General features: G+C 34.9%; 2 protein-coding genes and 1 non-coding gene across 4 annotated transcripts; 2 read left to right on the top strand and 1 right to left on the bottom strand.

Moving 5' to 3' along the window:
* Window positions 1–340: 340 nt before the first annotated feature.
* On the top strand, window positions 341–4,185 carry LOC133854731 (uncharacterized). Of its 2 annotated transcripts, none has more exons than XM_062290992.1 (3): window positions 341–698; window positions 1,527–1,679; window positions 3,098–4,185. In XM_062290992.1, exons 1-3 carry the CDS (start codon window positions 546–548, stop codon window positions 3,836–3,838), a joined length of 1,047 nt encoding a protein of 348 aa, XP_062146976.1. In that variant the 5' UTR covers window positions 341–545; the 3' UTR covers window positions 3,839–4,185. The 2 variants fall into 2 exon arrangements, with proteins under 2 accessions (XP_062146976.1, XP_062146975.1); XM_062290991.1 differs by having other exon boundaries at window positions 343–698; window positions 1,515–1,679.
* A 441-nt stretch (window positions 4,186–4,626) lies between these two features.
* On the bottom strand, window positions 4,627–4,710 carry TRNAL-CAA (transfer RNA leucine (anticodon CAA)). The gene has a single exon. It is a non-coding gene; the product is annotated as a tRNA-Leu (tRNA).
* Window positions 4,711–8,253: 3,543 nt separating this feature from the next.
* Window positions 8,254–12,758, top strand: LOC133853715 (ABC transporter G family member STR-like). The gene is made up of 5 exons (XM_062289733.1): window positions 8,254–8,610; window positions 8,856–9,035; window positions 10,129–10,397; window positions 10,826–11,231; window positions 11,416–12,758. Exons 1-5 carry the CDS (start codon window positions 8,254–8,256, stop codon window positions 12,658–12,660), a joined length of 2,457 nt encoding a protein of 818 aa, XP_062145717.1. The 3' UTR covers window positions 12,661–12,758.
* The last annotated feature ends 14,635 nt before the right edge of the window (window positions 12,759–27,393 follow it).

Here is a 27,393-nt window from a genome sequence, read left to right as displayed (position 1 = left end):
TTCAAATCTAATACGTGATGTTAGGCCGGCAACTCTTAAATATAATACGAAATTAGTGAGATAAAGTCGATGAGCTCATTTATATTATTTTATAATTATTTTATAATTACGTTCGGACACAACTCAAAAATTCGAAACTTGAATAGAATTATCACCAACAGTAGAAGGAAGGATAAGCACCAATTAAATGAGGTCAGTTCTTACGTCTTCTAAAATGAAATGAAATGAAATAAATAAAATAAAATAAATTGGGTCAAAATCAGGAGCTATAATCTTGGTCAGGCCAAAAAAATAAATAAAAATAATAAAATAACAACAATAATTCACGAGTTAAACGCCATTTCCCAAATTCCCCAATTCCCAAGCAACCAAAATTTTCTCAACCAGAAAAATATTTCGCATTCCCATCTCACAACGGCATTTCAAAACCCCCCTCGGCCCTCCCCTTGAAAAACCCAAATCCCAAACCCCGAAACTCCTCCTCTATCTGTCTTTCTTCTTGATGCAAGTGTTCGGAGCTTCTCTTTGATTCGCACCCGCTCGCTATGTTGAGCTCTCCGTGCTCTCACTCTCTCACCCACCGCCCCTTCCTTCTCCCCTCTCTCTCTCGGATTAGGGTTTCCAACCGACCCGGAACTCTGTGCCCCAATACCCGAACTCTGCGGAGCTTTCAATCTCATTCCAACCTCTCAAAGAACGTAAGCAATTGTAAAGTTGTTGTTTTTCTAAATAAATTTACGTACCCTTTTGTTTATTTTTCAGTATCTGTTTGGGTTTTGGTGAATTGAATGCCTGATTAGCGTTTAGCTCTGTTTGGCTGCTGAGAAAATACTGGAAAAGGGAAAAAAAAATGCTAAATTTCAAGTATTCCCAAAGACTTGAATATGGCTTGGTTGAATATAGGTTTGGTTATTGTTTTAAGTTTTGGTGACTTGAACTCTATGCCCGAATACCAAAACTTTCCGGAGCTTTAAATCTCATTCGACCCACTCAAAAAACATAGCAATTGTAAAGTTGTAATTTTATTTTTTTTCTATGAAGTTAGACACCCTTTTGTTTTGTTTTTTTTTTTTTTTTTTTTCAATTTCTGTGTGATTTTTGGTGAATTGAATGATGATTACCGTTTAGCTGTTTGGTTGCTCAGAAAATACTGGAAAAGAAATGCTAAATTTCAAGTTTTGCTAAAGACTTATATATGGCTTCGTTGAGTTTAGGGTTAGTTTTGTTAAGTTTTTGGTGAAAGAATGTCTAATTCGTGTTTATCCCTATTTGGTTGCTGAGAAAACACACACACAAAAGCTAAATTTTATGTCTTGTCAAAGACTTGTGTAGGGATTGGTTGAGGTAAGCTTTAGTTACTGTTTCGAAACATTAGTTGTGGAACATTGGGATTACTTGTTATAGATATTTTGGATGTGAATTAGTTAACTCAGAGTTCATTTTTGTTAACTTTTTTTTTGTTTTGTTTATATTTAGTGAGAGTAATGGGTTGCTTAGGATTTTCTTTTTGCCAGATTATTTTGCAGAGGTTGAAAATATCATGCTTTAGGCATGAAGATGTTGCTTCAGAAACTCCAAAGACTGAATTTGTAGAACATTATCTGCCTGAGGAGTTGGTGAATTTAGAAAATGATAAGTCAAGTGCTGGTAAAAGAGATTGGGCGTCGAGTCTTCGAGAGGTAATACTTTCTCTTAAGATTCATCCTATATTATGGTGTCTGTCTGTCTGATGCCATTCTTTATTTTCTGGCTTATGTATGTGCTTTGAATCGTTTTGTGTTTGAGATATGTAAAAGAACTAAATATTGACTGGCTAATTGGACAGAGATTTTTATTAGAAAGTAAATCTAAGAGTTGTTAGGTTTATAGCAATGTTGTCTTATTTTAATATTGAGGAGATCTATAGAACTACAGTTCCAGTTTAACTAATCCAAGTGGAGTGGGACCTTTGTGTGGTTTGGTTCATTGTTCCATGAATTTGTGAGGCAGTTGGTGTTTGTGTTGACCTTAGATCTGAAGGTGTAGAGTTTTACCTACGGTCTGTAAGTTAATTGACTTCTAGACCAACCATTCTTGGTACAATATATACCTCCATGTGGAATACTAAACCCTGAACAAATTCGACCACATAGGCTACAGGAAATAGTTGTGTACGGGATTGGAATTTTGATACAAAATTTTTTATAAGTGGATTTGTATGACAGATATACTTTGTATGGTTACCTAGAAATTGAAGGAAATGAAAAGAAGAGGTTGTTTGTCATATTTCCATTGTAACCCCCAAGTTGTTCCTAAAATGAACTTTTTATTTTTTTTCCCTTTTGCCTCCACTTTCAAAGTAATTTGATGGAGAGCTTTCGCCTTATATCCGGGGAAAGGGGCACATTTTTTTACTTTTGACTGGGAAATAGTTTTGGTTATGCAGTTTGGGAGTTATGGGTCTGTGGGTTTTTTTGGTTGGTTGTTCGGGTTGTTGTGTGGGTTTTGGGAGTATTGTTTGGGGGTTTTCTTTGGTTTAGGGGGTTTTCTTGTTTGGGGGTTTTATTGAATGATGGGGGGTTACTTTGTATCTTGGCTTTTATTGTATTATGGGGGGTTCTATTGTATCTTGGGTGTTTGATGGGGGGCTACTATTGTATCTTGGGTTTTATTGTATTATAGGGGTTACTTTGTATCTTAGGTGTTTGATGGGGGGTTCTATTGTATCTTGGGTGTTTGATGGGGGGTTACTATTGTATCTTGGGTTTTATTGTATTATGGGGGTTACTTTGTATCTTGGGTGTTTGATGGGGGGTTTCTATTGTATCTTGGGTGTTTGTTGGGGGCTTCTTTTGTATTTTGGGTTTCATGTGGGTTTTGGGTGTTGTGGGTATGTAATTTCTTATGGGTTTTCTTGGATTTTTCATGTGGGCTAGCTGAGTTGCTCCTATGTATACTCTATATGTACTTATGGGCGCCTTACGCTTTTTTAATGAATTTTTCTTACTTATCAAAAAAAAAATAGTTTTGGTTATGCTGCAATAACCTATTTGTAAACATATGACATATTTGTTAGGATACACCAAGGAGTTCACTAACTGGCTTGATTAATTTGCAGGCTGCAAATGCAGTGTTTAGGGTGATTGGGAGCCAGTGGACTGTACCTTGGACGGCAGAGACCATACTGCAGGTTATGCTTCTTTGGATTGCTGCGTTTTGGTTTATAGGCTCATGGATGATACCATTTGTGGCCCATGTAGCAGGTTTCAACAAGGAATCTCTGACATATAGAGGACAAGCCTTATTCAGTCTCATAACCGATGTAACTGAAGGCCTCGCTGGAATTGCAATCCTTCATCGATGCCTGTCTAGGTTTCGGCCTCTTCCACCTGATTGGTTTAAGTTTAGTCTGAAAGGGAACTGGCATATTGATGTCATTCTGGGATGCTTCATGTTTCCGTTGGTCAACCGGGTCTCACAGTTCAACCTTAACCTACTACCTCTTTTGCCTTCTACACCTGTCACCCTCTCAAGCGTCGAGCAGTCAATTTTGGCTCGGGATCCTGTGGCGATGGCATTGTATGCTGTAGTAGTTTCTATTTGTGCTCCAGTCTGGGAGGAAATAGTCTTCCGCGGTTTCCTTCTTCCTTCCTTGACCAAGTACATGCCTGTATGTTGTGCAATACTGGTGAGCTCAGTCGTCTTTGCTCTAGCACATTTTAATGTACAGAGGATGCTACCGCTTATTTTTCTTGGGATGGTAATGGGTGTTATTTTCACACGGTCAAGGAATCTATTACCATCAATGCTCTTGCATAGCCTTTGGAATGGATTTGTGTTCTTAGATTTAATGAAATAGCTTCATAAAGTTGTACTTAATATATAGTTCAATGATGGGTCAATCCATTATCAATGGAGCACAACTTCAGGCTGACCCGTGGGGCTGCAATTCTTCCGAGGACCGGACTACGCCCCTTACAAGGATGGATGTAATTCTTCCACAAGCCGAATGCAAGAGAGTATCAGGAATTGTGGTGACGAGCTATTCCATCAAATCTTGTATTTTGAGAGCATCAATTCACTACTTTGTTCATGTCTCTGATGATATACAGGCTATGAGGTCAAAAAGAGAGAATGTGAACAATCATTTTCCACAAAGGGTCTTGCATTTCCAGCAATGTGAAACTTGGTTGTAAATTTCTTGATGATGATCTCTATGTGTGTGTGTGTGTGTGGTGGTTTACATTTTGGGTATCTAGCACCAAAATGTGGGGGAAATGCCTTGGAGATGGTCCCTTTCCTCTTTGGCAAACAATCGCGTTAAATTCCATATAAGCTCATCCAACCTGATGAGGAACAAGCCCATATATTCCCCCACCGGCAAGACAACATCAAGCGGGTTTTAAGATTTTATTTTGTTTTATCTAATAGTGTATATAATATTACACCATTTAAAATATTTAAATTATGAAGCAAAATAAAATCTAGACCATATTCCGAACTTTACGGGGAGATTATTTAGTACAAAGAGAGAACATTAGTCCAGCCAGATTAATTGACTCAAGTTCAACCTCCAAATATGAATTCAACACATTTAAAAAGAAAAAACAAGTTCTAAAATTCTATGGCAGTTAATAAAAAAAAGTATGTCAGAAGTGGGATTTGAACCCACGCCCTCTCACGAGGACCAGAACTTGAGTCTGGCGCCTTAGACCACTCGGCCATCCTGACTGTCGTGTACTTCTTTGCAAGTACTAATTAATTATAGAAACTTTTAAATCGACAGGCAGCTTAGATTACGAGACCCACCAATTACTCTCTTAGACTGCAATTTTGGGCAGGAATCTTCATCCCCATATAATTGTAGCCTCGTTAGGCTGTTATAGTTAATAAGGGTGAAAATACAAGCGGATAATAACTGTTATTTGTTATTTGTTATTTGTTATTTGTATGTATAGATGCGGTTTTAAGCATATAAATGCAGTTAATAACCGCATGCGTACTCCTTATATATATACACTAAAACGACGTCATTTATGATTCGGTAAGTTTATATTCTTTAAGTTATGTTAAATTTTTTTCAACATCATCTCAAAGTCATACCTCATTACATTTATTTATTTTTTTCTTTTTTTTGAGTAATCCAAATCTTGATTACTCTATAAAACAATGATCATTTTTTGCTGATAATCATGAATTGTGTAACAAGTGAAATCTTAATTTATTTAAATTTGCATATGGTAATAACCGCATTATTTAAATTTGCATATACAATTAGATAGTAATTCAAAATGATCATTACTGCATATACGAATAACGAATAACAACCGCATTTAATAACCACAATAAATGCGTGAATATGAATACCTATAAGTAATAACTGCACTATATAAATACAGATATCATTAGTAACTGCATTATAGCAGCATGATCTGACATGAAATATATCAGCATGGGGATTCTCTTCAATTTTCTTAATCATTTGGCAAGGGCAGCTTTGGGCCTATACCCAATGCAACCATGATCAGTCCATCACCCATGTCTTGTCGCTCATTCTTGTGCTATGCTTTTTGGGTGTTTTCGGGGAAGAAAATGCTATTTATACTTCAGGTGCACAACATGGGTACAACACCCCCTCACATGGGGTGGGTCCCAGTAAACTTGAAATGCAAATAACAAGTCCTTTTCAGAAAGGTTTGCCTTAAACATAAGGGGTTCCATTTCCAGCCTTTTCTGTCTATATTCTAGCATTTTAATCTGCAACATATAAGATATATATTGTCAAAGATAGTAGTCAACTTAAGATACTATACAATAACTCTTAAGTTTCATCGTTACGGAAATGGCTACAAAGACAAAAACAAATTTGACACATTAAGAATATTGTACATTCAAAGTTCGTTCATTTAATTTTGTTTTGAATATGAGCTGAGTTCGAGCGTATATAGCGAGTTAGATGATATGTTCAAACTTGGTTCATTTATTTTTTAAACGAACTCGAACTTGTTTACTCAATTAACTTATTCATTCTTTTGTTTATATGTTCTCGTAATTTCATCGTAATCCATTAGTTGTTTGGTTATTGTTAAGATTTTTATAATTCTAGTTAATTAGATAAATTAATTTTCATTTATAAACTTATAAAAATTAACTTCACTAATTTTGTATGTGTAATAAATCATACATAGTCTTTTATCCTAAAATTGACTATTTATATTATATCTTATAAGTTATAACCTTACCTAAATTATTAAACAATCCAATCTCTAAAATTTTTTTTTTTAAAAAAAAATGAATTTACACGAGTTTATACAAATTTATATGAGTTGAGCCGAGTTTATATGAGTTTGGTTTGTTTACTGAATTTTTGTTCAAGTTCGGTTCTATTAAATAAACGAACCGAACTCAAGTCGAATTTATTTGAGTCGAACTCAAGCTATTTATGAATGGCTCGGTTCATTTACAATCCTAACTATAAGTATCCTAATCTGTCGAACTTATGTAAAAGTAAATCAGTTCATGAAGAATTAATGGTGCGTTTGGGTATCGAATATTTCGAATATGAATAATATTCAGAATCTGATCACGGATTTCAAGGCAATGAAAATGTGTTTGGATGTTGAATATAATTTAGATTCTTTTGAATATGTGTTTGGGTGTTGAATTTGGAAGATTGAAAAAAAGTGTTTTATAATAGTATAAAGTGATTGGAAATGATTGGATTGTATGAAAAGTTGTGTATAATGATTGGTATGGTAAAAAATAATAATAAAAAATATATGATGGGTTTTAAAAAAGTGTTTTATAATAGTATAAAATGATTGGAAATGATTGGATTGTATGAAAAGTTGTGTATAATGATTGGTATGGTAAAAAATAATTAAAAAAAATATATGATGGATTTATTCAAACTATTCAAACTTTATTCAAGTGACCCATGGGTTTTATTCAACTTGGATCCGGGTATGGGTTTTTGAATAAAAACCCGGTTCGAATATTGAATCTCACTACGAACCAAACGCACAATTTTTGAGCCACTCTAAGGTTGACAAAAAAATGAAATTTGCTGACTTCAAGTTTTAGAAACTTTCAAGCTGTGAAGCCACCCATCACAATAATAGTTGTAATCAAAATTATTCTACTTCAATTGAAAATAATTTAGAAGCAAATTCAGAAAATCTGCCAAGTTCCAAGGCCAAAAGTGGTAGCTCCATGGAGGAACAACAATAATTTTGACCATCCCTATTAAGGGTGGCAATTTTTGACACGACTTGTAAATTCGACACGAACATAACACGAAGTTATAGGGTTGCCAAAATCATATCCGACACAAATATGTTCAACCCATTTATAACCCGATTAGCTATGCGGGTTAACCCGTCCAACCAGTTTAACTAATCGTTTAGGGTTTAGGTTGGCCTAAACAAGTTGACGGGTCCACCAAATTGACTCGAACCCGACACGATAACATGTTTTGACGATCCTAAATTTATTGAAAAAATGTGGGACTCCCACCTTCTTTCATTCCCTAAAACCAACCCTCACCAACTCAGATCAACGAACCATGGGAAATTCAAGATAATAGAAAACATAAAACCACATAGCACATACCGTGAACTTGGGAAGAGGACGCTGATTGGGACTCAGGCACGGAGGAGGATCGGAGATGGCGGAGCTAGAGAAGGAACAAGAAGAAGAGAAGAATGCTTGTGGTTGTGGTGGCAGAGGGACCCAGGGCTGCCCAGAGCAACAAGCGACCCACCGCCATTACAGAGCCTCCTAGTCAGTGTTCTGGAAATGGAGGCTGCACCCATTTTGATCAACAACCTCCTCTCTCATTTCATTTCCCACTACGTTCCCTCTCTCTTCATTTCCCGCCACCCCTGAATCCGTAGGTTGTCTCTAGTCCACAATGAAACAAAACCAGACCACAAACCTTCCGGCAATATCAAAGCAGCTGAGTTGTCTCTAGTGCACAATGAAACAAAACCAGACCACACACATTCCGGCAATATCAAAGCAGATGAGAGTGAAGCCCAAAGGGAAAGTCCTTAAGCCTTGCCGTCCCTTTCCTTTTCTTCTCAAACATATTCACAACCCTCCAAATTCCAATCCTCTTTATTTATTTCATTTTAACCTCCTCACTTCTTGTCCACATTTGTATGCGTCTCCCTCCTTTTATACCCTTTCACACCACAATCTGATCAGCTCTTAAAAGGTCCATTGACACCGGTTGTTGGCCAAGCCTGCCCGCAGTCGACGGAAATTATCGCAATGGCGAAGGTCGGCCGGCTGGAAAGCAATAGAAGCCTTGAGAGCCTTTTGGACATGGACAAATTAGGTGCTGCAGGTAAAAACGCTGTGCCTCTGGCACCCCGGAAGACGGTTCCCGGCCACGGCCTTGAATTCAGCAGCCTCTCATACAGTGTCATAAAGAAGCAGAAGAAGGATGGCCATTGGATCAAGAAAGAAGCGTATCTTCTTAATGACATCTCTGGCCAGGCCGTTAAAGGTGAAATTATGGCCATCATGGGGCCTAGTGGTGCTGGAAAATCCACTTTTCTTGATGCTCTGGCTGGCCGGATTGCACAAGGGAGTCTACAAGGCTCTGTTCAAATCGACGGGAAGCCGGTACTAATCCTTCTTTTTTATTTACTCTTGATCCGCTGTACACTACGATACAATTGAGATAAAATGAATGAAAGTGAAAATCAATCATTAATTTTTCTTTATTACAAGCTTTTGTTGATCCAAAAACTAATTTTTACTATCACGTCATTTAAGTTGTATAGCAGTTATATATCAGTATGTTAAATATCATTAGTCATTCTTGAATAAGAATTAATGGTGGAGATATTTGTGGGTGGGTGATACAGGTTACTACTAGCTACATGAAAATGGTATCTTCATATGTGATGCAAGACGATCAGCTCTTCCCCATGTTGACAGTGTTTGAGACATTCATGTTTGCAGCCGAGGTCAGGCTTCCTCCTTCCATTTCAAGGGCTGAGAAGAAAAAGAGAGTCTATGAGCTCCTTGATCAACTCGGCTTGCAGGTATGTATATAATTCTCTCTCTGACACCGAGCAGAACTAAGATTGTACTGACAATGTATGATAGCAACAAAAATTAAAAATTGAAGATTGAAGATTGAAAATTGAATTCAGGAAAAGAGAAAATAACAATTAGGGAAAAGAAAGACCATAGTTGTCCCTGTTTAAGTATTGATTAAAGGACAAAAATTGGTTTGTAGGAAATTTCATACAACCTACATATAAGATTGACATGTGTCCCTTGACATATGAGAAGCACATGCACATGTTTCAATATCAATAGCAATAGCTTCTCACATGCTTTTTTTAATGAGTAATGATTGAATACCACCTAAAAATACAACTTTTCACCACATTGCTTATGTGGCAAGGTGGTCCCCCACTACTTTTTGAGTTTTTTTATTTTTTAAAAATAAATTAAGGTAGGGGACCACCTTGCCACATAGACAAGGTGGTGAAAAGTTGTATCTTTGGGTGGTATTCAATCATTACTCTTTTTTAATAGCATTAATAAAAACACATGTGTTTCTCACATGTTTAAAAAACACATGTCACTCTTATATGTGTGTTGTATGAAATTTCCTACAGACCAGTTTGTAGGAAATTTCTGTCCTTAATTAAATGGTTAACTTTACCTCTTCCTATTAGCTAAAGTTTTTTGGCAAGTGGTGATTTAATATGGTATCAAAGACAAAAGTCTTAAGTTCAAACATTGACTTCATCATTTACTCATCATTTCAATTAAATATTCTACGTGTTGGACATCACATATTAAAAGAGAGTTTGAGCTCACACGTGAGGGTGTTGCTTAAGTATTGATTAAATGATTAAAGTTGTGATTTAATAGCTTTAAATAAGCAAACAGATTAATAACTCCAAAACACTAACAGTCTAATATTTAATTGATACTTCAAAACTAAATTGTTCTATTGAGTGTGTGTATGTGTATCCCTTATATAGGCTAATTAAGATATACTCCTAATCTAACAAAGAAAATGAAAAACTAAACAAATCCTCATAAGAAAAGAAAAACATGATCCCAATTGAAAATGGAAAACTATCTCTCTCTCAAAGGAAAAATATACAATATTTGCAGAGTGCAACACATACATATATTGGTGATGGGGAGACAAGAGGGGTGTCAGGAGGGGAACGACGGAGGGTCTCCATAGGAATCGACATCATCCATAAGCCATCGTTGCTGTTCCTCGACGAACCCACCTCAGGTCTGGATTCTACAAGTGCTTACAGTGTGGTGGAAAAGGTGAAGGACATAGCTAAAGGTGGCAGCATCGTCCTCATGACCATCCACCAGCCTTCCTATCGCATTCAAATGCTCCTCGACCGCATCACTGTCCTTGCCAGGTAAACAAATTAAACACCAAGTATTTTACACTTTGGGAAAATCCATTTTGTTCATGATCTGCACAATCTAGAATTTAGGAGAATTTTGAAAGAGAAATGATATTTAGTAGACTGCTATACGATCGGAATGACATGACAGTGAAAACCAGCATTTGATTTTTCTTTTTACGAGCCATTGCTAATTCAAATGCTAATTTTCACCTTTACGTTATCGCAATCATACTACAGTCGTATAACAATTTACCAAACATCATTACTCATTTAGAAACTATTGGCTTCTACCAAAACCTTATGAGTAAATACTATTTTAATAGGCTATTACGTTATTTTAATTGTATAGCCGTCGTATATCAGTATATTAAATAGCATTACTCTTTGTGATTTGGAAGTTGACTCGATGCTTATTAAGCCACCGCATGTAATTATAGGGGAAGACTGATATATTTGGGAAGCCCACTTGCCCTTTCTGCTCACCTAACAGGATTTGGAAGGCCATTACCAGAAGGAGAGAACAGCCTCGAGTATCTCCTCGATGTGATCAAAGAGTATGATGAATCAACCGTAGGGCTAGACCCGCTAGTGAAGTACCAACAAGATGGCATCAAACCTGATCAAGTGGCCCAAACCCCCATTCCAAAAACACCTCGGACACCTTACAAAAAGAGCCCTGCTGTATCTAGGCACATGATCAGCCTCCGTAGTAATAATGCATTCTCTTCTGGGAACATGACACCTCGACCGGACTCATCCGGACGGGATGATTACGACAATGATGACGACGAGGATGATGAGGAAGAGGATGAGGATTTTGACAACTCACTTGAAAGGAAAATGGTACTGCTAATAAATTAATTTATATTATAACTCTTCCCCTCACTCACGTGTGAGCTCATACTTCTTATAATGGAAGAGGCTCCACAAATGGGATATTTAATTTAAATAAGCGGTGAAGTGTTGAGCAGGGTTCGACCTCTGGCTCTAATATTAATTGAATCATATTTTATTTATATTATAACAGGTACACACGCCAATGCACAGTGGTGTCTATAATCCTCGCCTAGCTTCTCATTTCTACAAAGATTTCTCGGCCTGGATCTACCATGGTGTCAAGGGAACCCCTCATCATCGACCGTCATGGACTCCGGCGAGAACACCCGGACAGACCCCTGGTGCACTCACTCCGGGAGGACCAAGAAGCCTAGTTTCAAGCCAATATCCAACACCTCAACACAATCCTACTAGAACTCCTGCAGTAGCCTTTAGCCCGTCCATGGACTCTTATGCACCAAGTTCTTATGAACAATTTGAGGTGGGAGAAGTGCTTGACGAGCAGCAGTATCACGGCCCCAAATATGCAAACCCATGGATCCGTGAGGTTGTGGTTCTCTCATGGCGGACGGCACTCAACGTGGTTCGAACTCCAGAACTCTTCCTTTCACGGGAGATTGTGTTGGGAGTAATGGCACTCATTCTATCATCCCTTTTCGAAAAGCTCAACCACCGTACCTTCAAAGACATCAACCGCCTTCTCAACTTCTACATCTTTACAGTCTGCCTTGTTTTCTTTTCCTCCAACGATGCCGTGCCGACGTTTATCCAGGAAAGATTCATCTTCATGAGAGAGACATCCCACAACGCTTATCGCGCTTCTTCTTACGTCGTCTCCTCGCTCATCGTGTACCTCCCATTCTTTGCAATACAAGGTCTTACATTTGCAGCCATCACCAAATTCATCCTTCATCTCAAAGGCAAAATCCTCTACTTCTGGCTAATCCTCTATGCCTCACTCATTACAACCAATGCTTATGTGATGCTTGTCAGTGCACTTGTTCCAAGCTACATTACAGGATATGCCGTTGTGATTGCCACCACAGCTCTCTTCTTCCTGACTTGTGGCTTCTTCCTGAAGAGAACTCAAATACCAATATACTGGAGGTGGCTGCATTACATTTCAGCAATCAAATACCCTTTTGAGGCATTGTTGACAAATGAATTCAAAGGAAACAGATGCTACAATGGGCAACCACAGGATCTTTCACCAGGTCCTCTAGGAGAGGTGAGGTTCAGCAATCTCCACAACACAACTATTTCACCACTGCGAAAAGATTGCATGCTGATAGGACAAGACGTGTTGTTCTCGATGGATATAGGGGAGAAGGATAGTATTTGGTTTAACATAGCAATCTTGCTGGCTTGGGGAGTTCTTTATCGTCTCTTCTTCTACTTGGTTCTCAGATTTTACTCCAAGAATGAGAGAAAATGAAGTAATCTGTTATCTCTTTGCATTTGCTACTATCTTAATTTTATGTTTGTCTCCAAAGTTGGAGAGTAGCTAATACATTATTCAACCATATATTTATGGAAGCATACCGTATATTTCAAAATATTTCTTTTGAATATGAATAATAAAGCTTGTTACTTTTTTTCCCCGATGGCTATCTCGACTATAAATACAAACAAACATAAATAAAAACCTCTAAAACCCTCCTACTCACTCACACTCACAGCCCAAAAAAAAAAAAACACGACAGCACACCCGACAAGTCTCTTTTGCACATTTATTTGTGAACTGCCAGCGTGTAGTCAACTATTTCAAAAGCTTTGATGGTGGTGATGGTTAAATGGCTTAAAGGAAAGTTCTCAACTGGTTTGGCACGTACTAGAGTGAGAGTTCAACTCTCGAAATTGAAATCATCAATCCTATTAGTATTAGTCGTCTTTAGTTTCACTAATACCTTAATGGGATTGGGTCATACTATGGTTCAGTTAGACTTGAATGAATGCATACAGTTTTAACAGTCTAGATTCCTCTTGTGCAGCTCCCAGCAAGCAAGTGCTACTATGATCACGCTCAGATAGAATAGTTACAATTGGTCTCTCCTGCCAGACTTTTTAATTAGGAAAAAAAAAAATTAAACAACGTGGACAGTGTGGGCTTTTAGAGTGATGAGGAAGGCATGGGCTTCAAAGTGAAGCTATTTGCCCGGAGCACTAAAAGGGGCCATAGGCGCCGTAGGCTTCGCGGCAAAAGGGAAGAGGAAGGTGGCTAATCCTTTCATTTCCACTATTCACAAGCAAATCCACATTTTGTGGACTTTGCCTCTTATAGCAGCCTCTCTCTCTCTCTCGCGAATATCATGGCCAAATTAAGAGGTTGTCACATTCCAAGGATTAGCTATCAAGCCAAGGAAAACCAAGACTTTGATAGTTGATACTAATCTGTATAATATAGAATAATTAAATCATTGAAGACACGAGGAAGATGAATAGCCTAATTATTAAAAAATAAGGTTTAATTAATAAAATCCATTACATGGACTACAAATCCTAAGGATACTATAAGTCTAAAAGTCCTCGAGAGAATAATAGTAATAAAAAAAAAATCCTAAAGTTTTTAGGGAAACCAAAAAATATAAAAGTCCTAATTTTTTTTTTTTTTTTTTGACATATTCACACAAAAGGGGAGAGGAATTCGAACTAATGACCTCCGCTTCATGAGACGTGGTCGATCTCCAGCTGTTTGAGCTACCCCTTGAGAAATAAAAGTCATAAAGTTATAAGAGAACTCAATACACAAAAATACTCATCAAAACAAAAAAATAAGTTCCACATTTATATCATATCATAATAATTTTACAAACCAAAAACAAAAAATATCCTCAAACACATTAGTCACGGCAAACATAAGCAAACTTATTACTACTAGGGCCGGCTCTATATAGGAAAAAATTAGGCGGTCGCCTAAGGTCCCTAATTAATGAATATTAGTAAAAAAAAATTTATGAAAAAAAAAAATTTAAAGCTTAATTGTAGTTAACATTCTTTAATTACGGCCCTGCTAATTATAGTAATAAGTAATTAAAAATGCATTAATATCATTTAATTCTCTAACATTTTATTCTTGAAATAAGTCTTAAAAAATTGATAGTATTAAATAAGAGAATTAAATAATAGTAAAGACATTCTTAAATAAAATCCATTTTCCAACTTTAAATGTTCTATTATTGGAAATAATGGAGGGAATGAAAATAATAATAATAATATTCAATTATGGTGTAGGTAGAGATTTTTTGGACCTTGTGATAAGCATTGAACAACAAAAAATCCAATCAAAATTTAAAAAGACAACAATTTTACATCCCAAAAAGTGAGAAAATTAATTTTCAAATAAAAGATAATATTAATTAATATATACAGTAACCTTCCACCTAGATCTGATAGCTTTCACCTAAGTTGCAAGCAATTCTTTCCAAGAAATCTTCCCTATAGTATGTTCTTCTGCAACAGAAAAGGCAAGTGTTCAAGAAGGAGACTGCATATCAAAGAAACACATTGGTGTGGTTTGTAATCTAATCTAATCTCCAGGGGCTTCGCATTTGAGAACAACATCCATAAAAATGATCGACATGACAACAATAACTAAAGTTATTAATTACTGAGAAGTTAGCATCTGAATTTACAGGGGAAAATGTAAAAATGCTGGGTTTTTCTGTCAGGAAAAAAAAGGTTAGAATAAGCCATTTGTGAACACCAATAAACTATTACAGGCAGCAGAATATCTGTAGGAAGATTTTTGGACAGCAAGCTTATGTTATGGAAATTTGGGAGGTAACAGACTTTAATAAGAACAAACAGAGTTGCCCCAAAACAAAACATCAAGGTTTAGTTATAAAAACAAAACAATCACGCATGTAGTTTTATATTAATAAAATGCTTGTGCCCACAGCCTAGGTGATTATGAAACAATTCTCGAAGCTATTGAGGCATTCAAGTGCGGGCGGGGCATCTAAAAGGGAGAATAAGGGTAGGGGTTAAACTGTTGATAGTAATAATATCTATAAAAATAAATAAAAATAAATAAGGGTTAAACACTTTATTGGTACATGTGGTTTGACAACTTTATTTTTTGTTTCATGTGCTTTCATTTGTATCATAGATGATACTTGTGCTATGGGAAAAGACAGAGATGGTACCTCCGTCTATTTTTCCATCCAATTAAATCTAACGTCTAGCCATATCGTCGGGCAAGTGTCAGTGTAATAATGCTACACCTCCGCCACCAAGGGCCACGGAGGTGGTTCAGCCACCCCCATACCGGCCGGTCTGGGGGCGGCCGAACCACCCCAAGCCAAATGGGGGTGGTTTCGGCCACCCCCATGTGGCCCAAAGGGGTGGCTCTACAATTTTATTTTATTTTTTGTTAAAAAAATCCTTAAAAAAAAATTTAAAAAAAAAATTGGTAGCCAAGTAAGCGCTGACGTTGCATCTGGGGACAGGTGTCTCATTATTACACCGACACTTGTCCGATGACCTGGCCAGACGTTAGTTTTGGATGAAAAAATAGACGAATGTACCATTTCCGTCTTTTCCCATAACACAAGCACCATCTGTGATACAAATAAAAGCACATGAGGCAAAAAATAAAGTTGCAAAACCACATGTACCAATAAGGTGTTTAACCCAAAAAAAAAAATAAATAAATGATTTTGGAAAAGCAATGAATAAGAAATCTCACAAAAGAGAGAGAGAGAGAGAGAAAATCATTTTCTTATCTTATTGATATGCACAACAAATAGAAATTACAACTTATGCTTCGTTTGTTTCGGTATAAAATATTTCCTGGAAAATGATTTCAGCATTTTTCAATGTTCGGTAAGGGTGAAAATAATGGTCAACAAAATTATTTTCAATTTGATTGTAAAAGTCTCTTTAATTTTTGGAAAACAATTTATGGTTTTGAAAACCGTAAATCATTTTTCGAAATTAAACTCTTCATTATTGCAGGCATGTTTGTAGGAATCCTCCACCGCTGGGCATTGGAGTTTGATGGTAGTCCGAATCTACCACGGAAGGTTCCCATTTACCGAACTCCAGCGACGTATGGCCACCGTCGCCGAATTCCGGCTACCAGGTTTCAGCCACTTTCGCTGGCCAAATTCCATCGAAACTGGCCAGAATCTAACGAATTTAGCTAGAATCTGGCCAATACTCCCGGAATCTGACCAACCCAGATTCCAGTGAATCTGGCCGGAATCTGACACAAATGGTTGTTGGTGATTTTTTTCCGTTGTAATTTTTTCGTACGAGCCAAATACCGGAAAATATTTTGAGAAAAATCATTTTTTTCTAAAAACTAATTTCTAAACCATTTTACGTCGAAAATTATTTTATGTCAAAACAAACATAGCATTAACAATGATATAATTACCTAAATATGCACAACCCATAAATGAGCTATGCAGATTCTTCGTTATTCTTCCTACTTTTGGTCAATAATTGGTAAAACTCAGACCATGTTTGTAATCCAAGCTTAGTTTTTCAAGGATAAATAGTATAAATATAGGATGAGGTTCTAGGGAAACAATTTCTTCTGGGAAAATAGTTGTTACTGTCAGGACCTTCTTATGACAATCAAAGGGATAAATGGCGCGCGAGGGAAAGCAATTAAAGACACATTTAATCCTGCATAAAGTTGAAGATTCAGAATAAAGGTCGTCATCAATCTCTGAAATACAGAGACATTCAGCAAGCATGGGGATAAACAGAGAAGTGATCATTCAACACCCACCCTAAACCATAAGTCCTAACCATCTCGTTAGCACTCAGCAGCGCCAAAAAGTAAACAAGGAAAAACAAATTCTGATACCATACATTTGATCCAAGGCCTAAGTATACGCTTCATATATATTTATACCATCTCACTGAGACCAACATTGCCAATAGGCTTAACTATAGTGTTAGCTAGCTAGGTCCCTTTCAACCTAATTAATAAGAGAATAGATATAAATGAATTAAGAACATGACAACAACCCTGTTAGGGAATAATCATCCCCAAAGCTCAAATGGAATCCACAAGCGAGTTGGGCTCTACTAGGCCCACCGGTTATACGGGCCACCCAGCTAGATATTATCCAGTGTACTCAGCCGCACCCGAATGGCGAATCAACTCTCCTGGCAGAAGGACTCGTTTGAGCGCCCAGGCTTAATCTCAACTTCCAGAATCAGTGAGGCTGTTGGGAACCCAAGACAAAGGGCTCCCCGCATTTATTGAAGTATCTAGTATTTATTAGTATCTTCAATATTTAATGGAATCGCATACTCAGAATATCAAATCAAATTAAATGCCTAACATGTCGTTGAGGTCAAGCGGCTCGCCTGACTCAGAACGTCGTACCAGGTGCCTCCGTATCATATCAAGTCACTGTGTACATCATTGGCCATGTCAGGTGGCCATTACTACGGTGATTTGGGTGTATGTTTACACACGTGTGAAGAAGAGTAGAACTATAAATAAAAGTAAAGATAGGTATACCTAACTCTAATCACATTTACTCACTCTCATCAATTCCCCAACTGACTTAGTCATTGGAGGAGACTCTGTCGACCAACCCCTAGCGTGGCTTTGCTGTTTTACAGGTCCTTCCTTGCTCTGTGGACCAAATAGAAACTAACCCCTATACCAGCCCTCAAAAGATCAATCAGGAGCTGACACATCACCATATCGAAAACTGTACTAAAAACCCATATCTCAAAGCACCAAACGTACTGATCTCCTCATCATAGTCCAACTTTGATGCTACATGCAGATCACTTGCTGCTTCTTCCCACTGGGCCAACATGGCCCTTGCCATTCCTCGTACTTTATATCCTTTTGCTGAGTCAGAGTTGAGATAGGACAAATAAATACACATACAAATAAATTCACTGGGCCATGCCAACATGGTCTTTTTTGATCTGAATTAACACATAAAAACACTCATGTGTGCTCCTTTCGAGTCGCTGTCTCTTTCCATATCCTCCTTTACCCAATGCACCCCCATCAGCCATCAGTCCAATATCACCCACGTCTTGTCGCTTACAAACCGATGTGGGCAAGTTGTTGCGATCACAAATATATATTTCTCAATTTCTCGCATACTATCATCACCTTTGTTTTTTGTGTCACTGTTCCCCGTCGCAACCATCACGCTCGTTCTTGTGGGCACACCTGAGGTCGAGGATTTGCCGTCACCGATGAGAGTGCATGTATGTGAGGCTGCTCGTCTCACAAAAAGACATGTTAGCTTCTGCATGCACTGATGGTTAATTCTCCCCCACGGGCCAGTGGGCCACAGTAAAATCAAAAGAATCTTGAAACTCAATGAATATTTCTTCTTTTTTCTCTTGATTAATTCTCATTTGAGATCAGCTTCAATGGACGTTCAAATGGCATAATTGTCTGATAAAAGTAAAAGAAAGCATTAAAGACGAAATGCTCTTAAGGTGCGTTACAATGTCGTTTTCCTTAGGAAATTATTTGCCTCCATTAGAAATTGTATGCAATGGGACGTTACGGCAAATATTTCTCCGGGATACAATAGAGCCTAAAAATTCTACGTTGTTTAGTTGCGTTTTGCATGAACGAAACTAAACTCGAATACCCTTAGATTTACTATTGTAGCAAGAGACAACAACTCTAAATTTTAAAGTGTAGAAGGCATTAGAAAATAAAACAGTAAATGAGAGAAAATAGTTATGTATATTTAATAATTGGACTGCAATTACTTTTATATTGTGTTGAATAGAAGTTATTTAATAATTGCTAATCCAACCGTCATAAAATGTTATTTTAACGTACACTTAATTTTGACCATCAGATCAAATAACTATTAATGATTATTTAATAATAACCATTAGATTGTAATCATTTAATCTCAACCATTAGATCAAAGTTGATTTGATCTTATAGATTACTTTAATAATGGTCCAGTAAATCCAACCACTAGATCTACCCAAAAAGCATCCTACAGTCTAGATTAAACCATTAGATCGAATGATCTTGACTGTCAAAATTGAAGGGTTATGATTATATCGCTCCGAGCTTTGGTGCCAAGTGTCATGTGTGCCACTAGCGCCCTACAACCCACTGCCACACGCATGAGTGTGTCCAATGCTTTACACAATACTAGTGTATTCACATGAGTGCATACACGCAAGCATTACTTTAAATGCTTAAACTGTGTTTGGCCTTATAAATGCCAACGACACTTTCTCTTTTTCTCATATGAGACTCGCTTCATTTAATGCTCTTTAATACCTTCAATTTAAAACATTCCCAAAACACAAAATAAATATATATACTTATTAATTTTGAAAATGCTTTAACAATAATAATAAGGGCGAAATTAGGGTTTTTTTCTTTTTTTCTTTTTTTTTTGGTTCGAACATACGCAAATAAATAAATATATAGCTATAGCCATTCTATATGTGCCGCAAGTAGACAAGTTTTAAATTTAATTTCATACTAAGTCATAAGTCATAGTTGTATACAAAAGTTATGTGCTTATAAAATCATCTTTAAAAATAACTTCCCTTTCAAATACAAAACTTTTCTAGTTTGCTATAAACATGTATAAAAAAATAAAAAAAATAAAAAAACTTGGCATCTCCTTCGAATTATACTCAACGACGATCTTTCATGGAATAAAATTCATCCATTATCATTTTTGAAGTGAAATTTTTAGCAATTTCTTTCTCAATCTTTAGCGATTTCTTTAGAAAGCTGCATATATGGGTATTGTTAGAATATACATAAAATATAATAGAGCTAATAAAAATTAGAACCATCTCATTATAATTAGGGGCGAATAATATTATCCATGGAAGACATTTTTTTTTCCTTTAGAAAAATATATTATATTTTCTGTATATTCTAACGAGTATTAAAAATTCATCATTGTTGAACCATAATATAGAAAATTCTATTTTTGTAAGGACTTTAAAATTTTTTGGGGTTGCCAAAAAAAAAAACCCCAAAATAAACGTAGGTCTGCCCCTCTTCAGAGATATATGCCACGTATATGTTGTGTAACTATTTATTCCATGAGTAATGATTCGTGTACAACTTTTACACAATTCTAACTATTTTTTTTATGATCAACCATTGAATTTGTTTTCCAACATGTGGGCCCTTAATATTCAATGGTTGATCTTAAAAAAACAAAAAAAAAAAATTGTTAGAGTTATGTAAGAGTTATGCAATAAACATTACTCTTATTCCAGAAAGAAAGAGAATCGTATTTGCTTGTTGAGTAATGTTTTTTGCACAGCTCTTACACAACTTTTGCATAACTTTAACTATTTTATATATATATATGATCAACTATTAGATTTGTTTTTCTATATGTGGACCCTAAATATTCAATAGTTGATCTAAAAAAAAGTTGTTAGAGTTGTGCAAGAAACATTACTCTTCATGTCACATTTTAGAATTCCTATAACTTTCATGTAATACATTGATGTAGCCTTTTAATTCATGTTCTATCATTTCCTATTCCTTAACCTCCCATTATAATTCTATGTCTATAAAATGGAGTATTTTTTTATTATTATCATTCATATAAAATGGAGTATTGAGTAGTCTGTACGTAATACACATAATAATAAAGAAGAACCATAGTTACTGAAGAACTAGTTTCACATATTGTAATCTATTTATCTTGTCTTGTTATTTTCTTTGATTTTACAACATAAATTCATTAGAGTATGCACCAAAAAAATAATTTAGACATGCATACTTTTAGTCATGTTTGTTCAAGTAATTTTGGGTGTGGTTCTGCCCCTTACCCACAATTAAAATAGGGGAATGATTCATGCACTAGTAGTATTTTTAGCATTTTCCATTAAAATACTACCTTTTTTTATTTCTTTCATCAAGAACTAAAACTTGATTCCAATTAAAATTTATAAATAATTTTCTTATTTAAAAAAAAATACCCTTAATTTGAGTTTAATTATTAAAAAAAACACTTATTAAATTAATACCGCTGCATGGTTCTGCACTCATCTTTCTTTACTATTGATAATAAAACTATTTTTTATGACCTTGTAGATAGTGGTGGAGTTGGAGGGATAATTGTTTAGTGAAAATATTCTTACACAACACAATACACATGGAGTGGAATCCATGTGGTGGTCTCACCATATGGATCCCACCCTATGTATCTTTTGTTGTGCACCAATCACTTCTCAATTGTTTATATGCTGGCCAAATCAAAACCATCTTGGAACTATGCCGTGGTCTAATCAGTAAACACCATACATCTCCCAAAAACTATGAGCTCTAGCATTTGGAATGGATAAGGATCATCTACAATTATTTACTCGAATTTGAGAGAATTCAGGCAGGTGATTGTGAGAAATCACCAATGGAATCCACCTGACCAAATAAAAATTGGGTTGCACAACCACTTATCTGGTCAGATGGATCCCATAAGTGGTCTCACGCAATTACCTGCCCAAATTCTCTCAAATTTGAACAAATAATTGTATAGGATCCTAATCCGTTTAGGATATGTTATTTAATTGACTGTTATATGCTATACAACTTGATAATGTGGGATTTGGATCTTCTCAAGTTCAAATGAACAAAAAAGTATCCAATTACTGCAATGTGAATGGCAAGATTGTTCACAAAAATGTGAATAGACAATTTTGCCTTTTACATTACACTAATTGGATACTCTCAAGTTTATTTGAACCGGAAAGGATCTAGCTTGTCCAATAATGTGGCAGTGAAAATCAGCCATTTGGGATCAGCACTTGTAAAATTAAAAAAATAAAAATAAAAATAAAAAAATAAAAAATAAAAAATCAAAGGTTGATTTTCACTACCACGTCATCCTAGTTGTATGACATTCAATCTACTAAATAACATAACTCCAAAAAGTTAATCTCATATTGAAAAGATGGATTACTCACATTGAATAGGTGAATTATAAAAATACTCATAAGCGTAACGTCTCAAATTGGTTCCTTATTTAAACCGATAACGCAAATATAACTAACGTTTTTTTCTTGAATCGTCAAATTTCCTATCCGGGGACAACGCAATTTTGCAAGTATCCCCAAAGTGATCATACTAAACATTGGCATGATTTATTTGTCGAGAGCATTTGGTTTCTGTCCACATCTTCTTAGTTAATTATGTCCACACTCTCTCCCACTATTTCAACACTGAAAGCATGTGCATCAAATAAGCTTTAGCGAAAAAGTCATTATCTTAGTAGATATTAACTTTCATTTCTTAAACAAGGGTGGCCAGAAAATACCAAAAAAACTTTTTATTCCTATTCAATTTCATCGGTGCGAAGGGATTTTTGAAAAGATTCTTGAAATGCCTTTACATGCATCGGCGATGCACTAACACATATTGTGCCCCTGCGTGTATCCCACATATCAATTTGATGAATGACACGTACGTACAGAACTTATCTGGGAAAGAATAAAAACAAACACAAATTGGCAAAAAAATAAAATAAAAAAAAGTTTTGCCGCCATGAAATGGTGCGTTTGAGTAATGCTACTTCACACTTATTTATCACACTCATGCATAATGTCGTATCAGTCAATATGACGTGTTTTAAGTATTTTATGCTTTTTATTTTTTTAAATGATTGATATGAAAAGTCATTTAAAACATGTCACGTTAGCCGGTGTGAGATAAATGTGATAAATGAGTATTAAGACTAACATTATTGTATTGATTAAATAGCTAAATTTATCTTTCTTTTTTTATCGATTTAAACTTTTGGGATAAATAGTAATTTAACATGGCATCAGAGTATAGGTGCTTAGTTTCAACTCTGACTCTACGGTTTACTCTCATTTTAGTTAAATATTCCATGTGTTGGGTCTCACCTATTGAGAGGGGGTTAAAGTATTAATAAAATGATTAAATTCATTCTTTTTGGATAAGTAGTAATTTTAAAAAAAAAAATTAAAAAAAAAAAACCCCGAAATAAATAAAAAGTACTACACTTGGTCTAAAGGAAAATGCTTCATCTTTTGACAACATAGTCCTACTAGGTTCAACCATTTCTGCAAAAGCTCAACATATATATATATATAAAGTGTCTTTTCCAAATGTTCTTTCGCAAAGTTGCTTTACTTATTTGTGAGAAAGCACAGACAACATGAAAATATCTAGTGTAAATGGCAATAATAGACTCCTAAGAAAAAACAAAATAAATAAATAAATAAATAAAATTGCAATTGTATGTACACTCATAAGCATTTAAGAAAAGAAGAGGGATGGGAAGAAGCACCAAACCCCACTTTGGCCAATATGTGGCAATTGTTTCCTATGAATTGTTATTGGAGAGATGATGCTACAAAGTTTGGACTATTATCACCCACAGGGCAGACTTCCATGCCAAAGGGTTAAGGGTCACAGTGTTTAGTAGGGTTCCCATTCTCCAAATCAAATGCAATAATACAACAGTAGAGGATTCGGTACATATTCAATGATGGATAATTTTCGGGATCTAAAAGAACATCAGTTTCATTTTGATAAGAGATTTAGTTAAAAAATGAAATATATTAAGAATCAATTATTTTATGTCTTTATTTTGTTTATAAGTTGTTAAAAACTAAATAGATACTAGTTTTATATTCTATATATTAATTAAATGTTAAATTTTAATATATTTCTTGTTCATATTTTGGCCCTCCTTCTAAAGATATCCTGATTCCATCCATGTTAAAATGGCTAGTTAAGTTACAATTGGAGCTTTCTAAAATTATTTATAAAGTCAACTAAAAATAAATATAGACTTCTAACGACTTCAACCAAATAGATAACTAAATATATAAAGCAGTAAAGATAAATAACACAGATATTTGGTTACGAAGTGGAAACTCTTTACACCAAAGAGAAAAATCACTCCGGAGCAACCAAACCTAAGAAACCAATTATAAAAAAAAAAAAAAAAAAAAAAAAATAGCTAATTACAAGAAGTTCGTACTCACAACCCTTTGCAGTAGTCACTCTCTTGAGAGTGCTTTTAGAGAGTGCTTCAATTAATCTTCCTTAACTGGAACTCTTCTCTAGTTACACTTCAATAGTTGAACAAATACAATAACACTCTAAGAGAGATATATAAATCTATTTAAGCCTAATAAACCTTCTCTTATCACAATGGAATCCTCTACCGGAATTCTTAAACAAAGACTTCTTAGAAGCCCCTTTAAATAGGCTTTAGAAACCCTAAAATTAGTCTGGAACAGATTTCTAGGCGGCGGTGCCCGGACAGGCTAACGCGTGTTCGGACACATATCAGAAAGAAAAACTTTTATGTGAAGGGTGTCCGGACAGATAGTCCTAGTGTCCGAACACTTGCATGGAAAATACTTTTGTGCCCGCAGGAGAGTCCGAACATCTTGTAAAATAGGGACTTTCTAGAAGATGTGTCCGCTGGGTTGTCCAGACATGTTGGAGAACAGGGCTGTACTAGAAGTTGCGTCCGCCGGGCTGTCCGGACATCTTAGAGAACATGACCTTATTGTGACTTGCTTACGCTAGGCTATCCGGACATGCTTGAGAACAGGAACTTACTGCCAATCGTGTCTAGACACGGCTTCTGGCTGTCCGGACTTTATACAGAAAATTCAAAAATTTAGGAACAATTAATTATGCAGAATATTTTTCAAATCACAACTCTTTCCTTTCTTGATTAATATTCTTGCAAAATTCTTCTTATTCAGTTATTTGCTTGTTTGAATAATATTCTTGCAATATTCTTCTGAAGGTCTTCTAAGTGATCTGAGTTCCAAATTCTTCAATAATTAACTTTTTGTCACCGAAATATAGCCAATATCAAAATCCAACATCAACCAACCCAAAAAGAGAGAGTTTCTTGTAAGTGCTCACCAATGCATAGCTATTCTTGATTGATATTTGTTACCAACATGACTGACATATAACTGAGATGACGTAACAGTAAAAATCATTTCTTATTATTTATTTATTTTTATAAGTGCTGATTCAAATACTTATTTTTACTGTCATGTCATTAGCATCAATACTATGCACAAATCCGACTCTTAAGCACATAAAGCTTTACAATCAAATAATTAAAGTACAACTACAATCGCAAGCACAATGATTGGTGCATTCCTATTTGATTACTCTTTGAAGGTGTTTTTAATTTTAGTTTTGGCCCGTTTGTAACCGCTTTGTTGCATGTTAAAGTATGTCAAGTATTAAAATATTTAATTGAAATATGAGGTAAATTATATATGAAAATAAAATTTAATTTTAGGACATTTATTTTAATAATATGTTAAATTAATAATAATATTGAAAATTTAAGACAATAAAAATAATAAATTTAATTATTTACTTAATATTTTAAGGCAGAAAAATATGTTAGACGGTTTGAAGTTTGAACACAACGTTGGCTTTCTTCTTTCATTTTCCAAAAAATTGCAAAAAAAAAAAAAACCTGGGACTATTTGCATTGTCGGCTTTCCAGTCCACTTGCATCTGTGTCGTCCAACGTCAGCATCTCTGTGGGTCCCACTGTCGACGGTACAGTTAAAGCTTATCATTTCGGCGCAGACAATGGTTTAATATTAAATTTAGAGTAATGATTAAATACCATCGAAAGATATAACTTTTCACTACCTTGCCACATTAGCAAGGTGGTCCCTTACTATTTTCTGAAATTTTTTTTTAAAAAAATAAATTAAGGTAGAGTATCACCTTTGAAATAAAAAAAATAAAATAAAATAAAACTTGAATAGAATTCAAATTTAACAACGCAACATTTCAAAAATAATAAAATATAATAAAAATAAATGTGTTACTCAAAGATGCCCAAATCCTTTTTTTAAAAGGGTAATTCAATAATAAAATTCTTAAAACTTTAATTAAAAAAATTCAAATTTTGACAACTCAATACATTACTCTAATACAACCTTCGTTCTTGATTTCTTTTTCATTTCATTTTAATTTTGACACAAAACAACAGGTTTATCTATATCACTCTGCATATATAAGCAAGAGTTTTCTACACAATCCTATATAAAAATCAGGATAGTTATTATTTTTAAATAGTTATTAAAAATTTATTATCTCACAATTTATTAAAGAGAGTATTTGACATTTATTGTGTATTTTTTTCATTTCAATTGTAAGACCCAAGTTTTTAAACTTTTTTTTTAAAAAAAAATAAATAAAAAATAAATTAAACTCAACTTTTTAATCTGTTTTCAGTCCAAAACTTTGGTTAACATTTTCATCAATTTTAAATGATAATTTTTTTTTTCTTTCTATTTATATTATCTTAATTTCTTTCTTCTTATTACTCTCTTCATTCCTTCTCCTCTTTGTCTTGGATTTTAAATATGTTTACAATTCTATTTTTTTTTTTTTTAAAAAAAAATGAAAAACAAAACAAAAACTAATAAGTGCGATTTTAAACCAAATAGTAGAACATAAATTGTTTGAGAACTGCGTTTTTAAAAATTACGATTTGAAAATGTAGAAAATATGCTTTTTCAAATCGCATGTAAGATGGTGTTTTTTTGAATACGCAAAATTTTAAAGGTTAAACTTCGATTTTGCCAAATGCTTAATTGCATTTTTAAACCACTATTTCAAATCACACATTTTAAAATCATTATTTTAAATTGCAAATCCAAACAAACTCTTATTTTTTTGTCCAAATTAAGAAAAGATGCTAAATGAGACAAACAAAAAAGTGTTGATAATTCGAAAAGTAATTCTTAGTACATTAAGTGTCTATCAAGTGTTCATTAAAAAATGAGGTGGCTTTTAAAATTACCATTTTGCATGTAATTGATCAAATTATGATTTTGATCAAATTATGATTTTAAAAGTCACTTTATTTTTTGATGGATACGTAATGTATTAATAGAATTACTCTAATTTAAAGAAATACTAGTATTTAAAAAAATAATAATAAAATTGCAGGGATGGTTAGCATTTTTAGTAGCCTCACCAAATTAGTTTTTTAGCTATTTTGGTGAGCCAATTTGATGAAAACTCTTAAAAACCACTCCCAGCAGCCTCACCATTTTAACCAAAAAAATTTGATGACTGAAATTACTAGTCAAATTAGACCAGGTATTTTCACTCAACAACCCACTCACCAAATTTTGTTTCACATTTCTCTCTCACATGATTAGCACACTTTTTCCTTTTTTCTCTCAT

Source organism: Alnus glutinosa, chromosome 13 (assembly GCF_958979055.1).
Source record: "Alnus glutinosa chromosome 13, dhAlnGlut1.1, whole genome shotgun sequence".
Classification (NCBI taxonomy): Eukaryota; Viridiplantae; Streptophyta; class Magnoliopsida; order Fagales; family Betulaceae; genus Alnus; species Alnus glutinosa.
Note: the sequence above shows the minus strand (reverse complement) of the source record. Positions and strands in the feature narration are given on the sequence as shown.

Excerpts from the sequence above, each read along its gene's own strand:
- LOC133854731 (XM_062290991.1), top strand. The coding sequence starts at position 546 with ATGTTGAGCTCTCCGTGCTCTCACTCTCTCACCCACCGCCCCTTCCTT. Across the intron at positions 699-1,514 it reads ATTCCAACCTCTCAAAGAAC|ATTATTTTGCAGAGGTTGAA; the intron begins GTAAGCAATTGT and ends TCTTTTTGCCAG. Across the intron at positions 1,680-3,097 it reads GGGCGTCGAGTCTTCGAGAG|GCTGCAAATGCAGTGTTTAG; the intron begins GTAATACTTTCT and ends ATTAATTTGCAG.
- LOC133853715 (XM_062289733.1), top strand. The coding sequence starts at position 8,254 with ATGGCGAAGGTCGGCCGGCTGGAAAGCAATAGAAGCCTTGAGAGCCTT. Across the intron at positions 8,611-8,855 it reads TTCAAATCGACGGGAAGCCG|GTTACTACTAGCTACATGAA; the intron begins GTACTAATCCTT and ends TGGGTGATACAG. Across the intron at positions 10,398-10,825 it reads CGCATCACTGTCCTTGCCAG|GGGAAGACTGATATATTTGG; the intron begins GTAAACAAATTA and ends ATGTAATTATAG.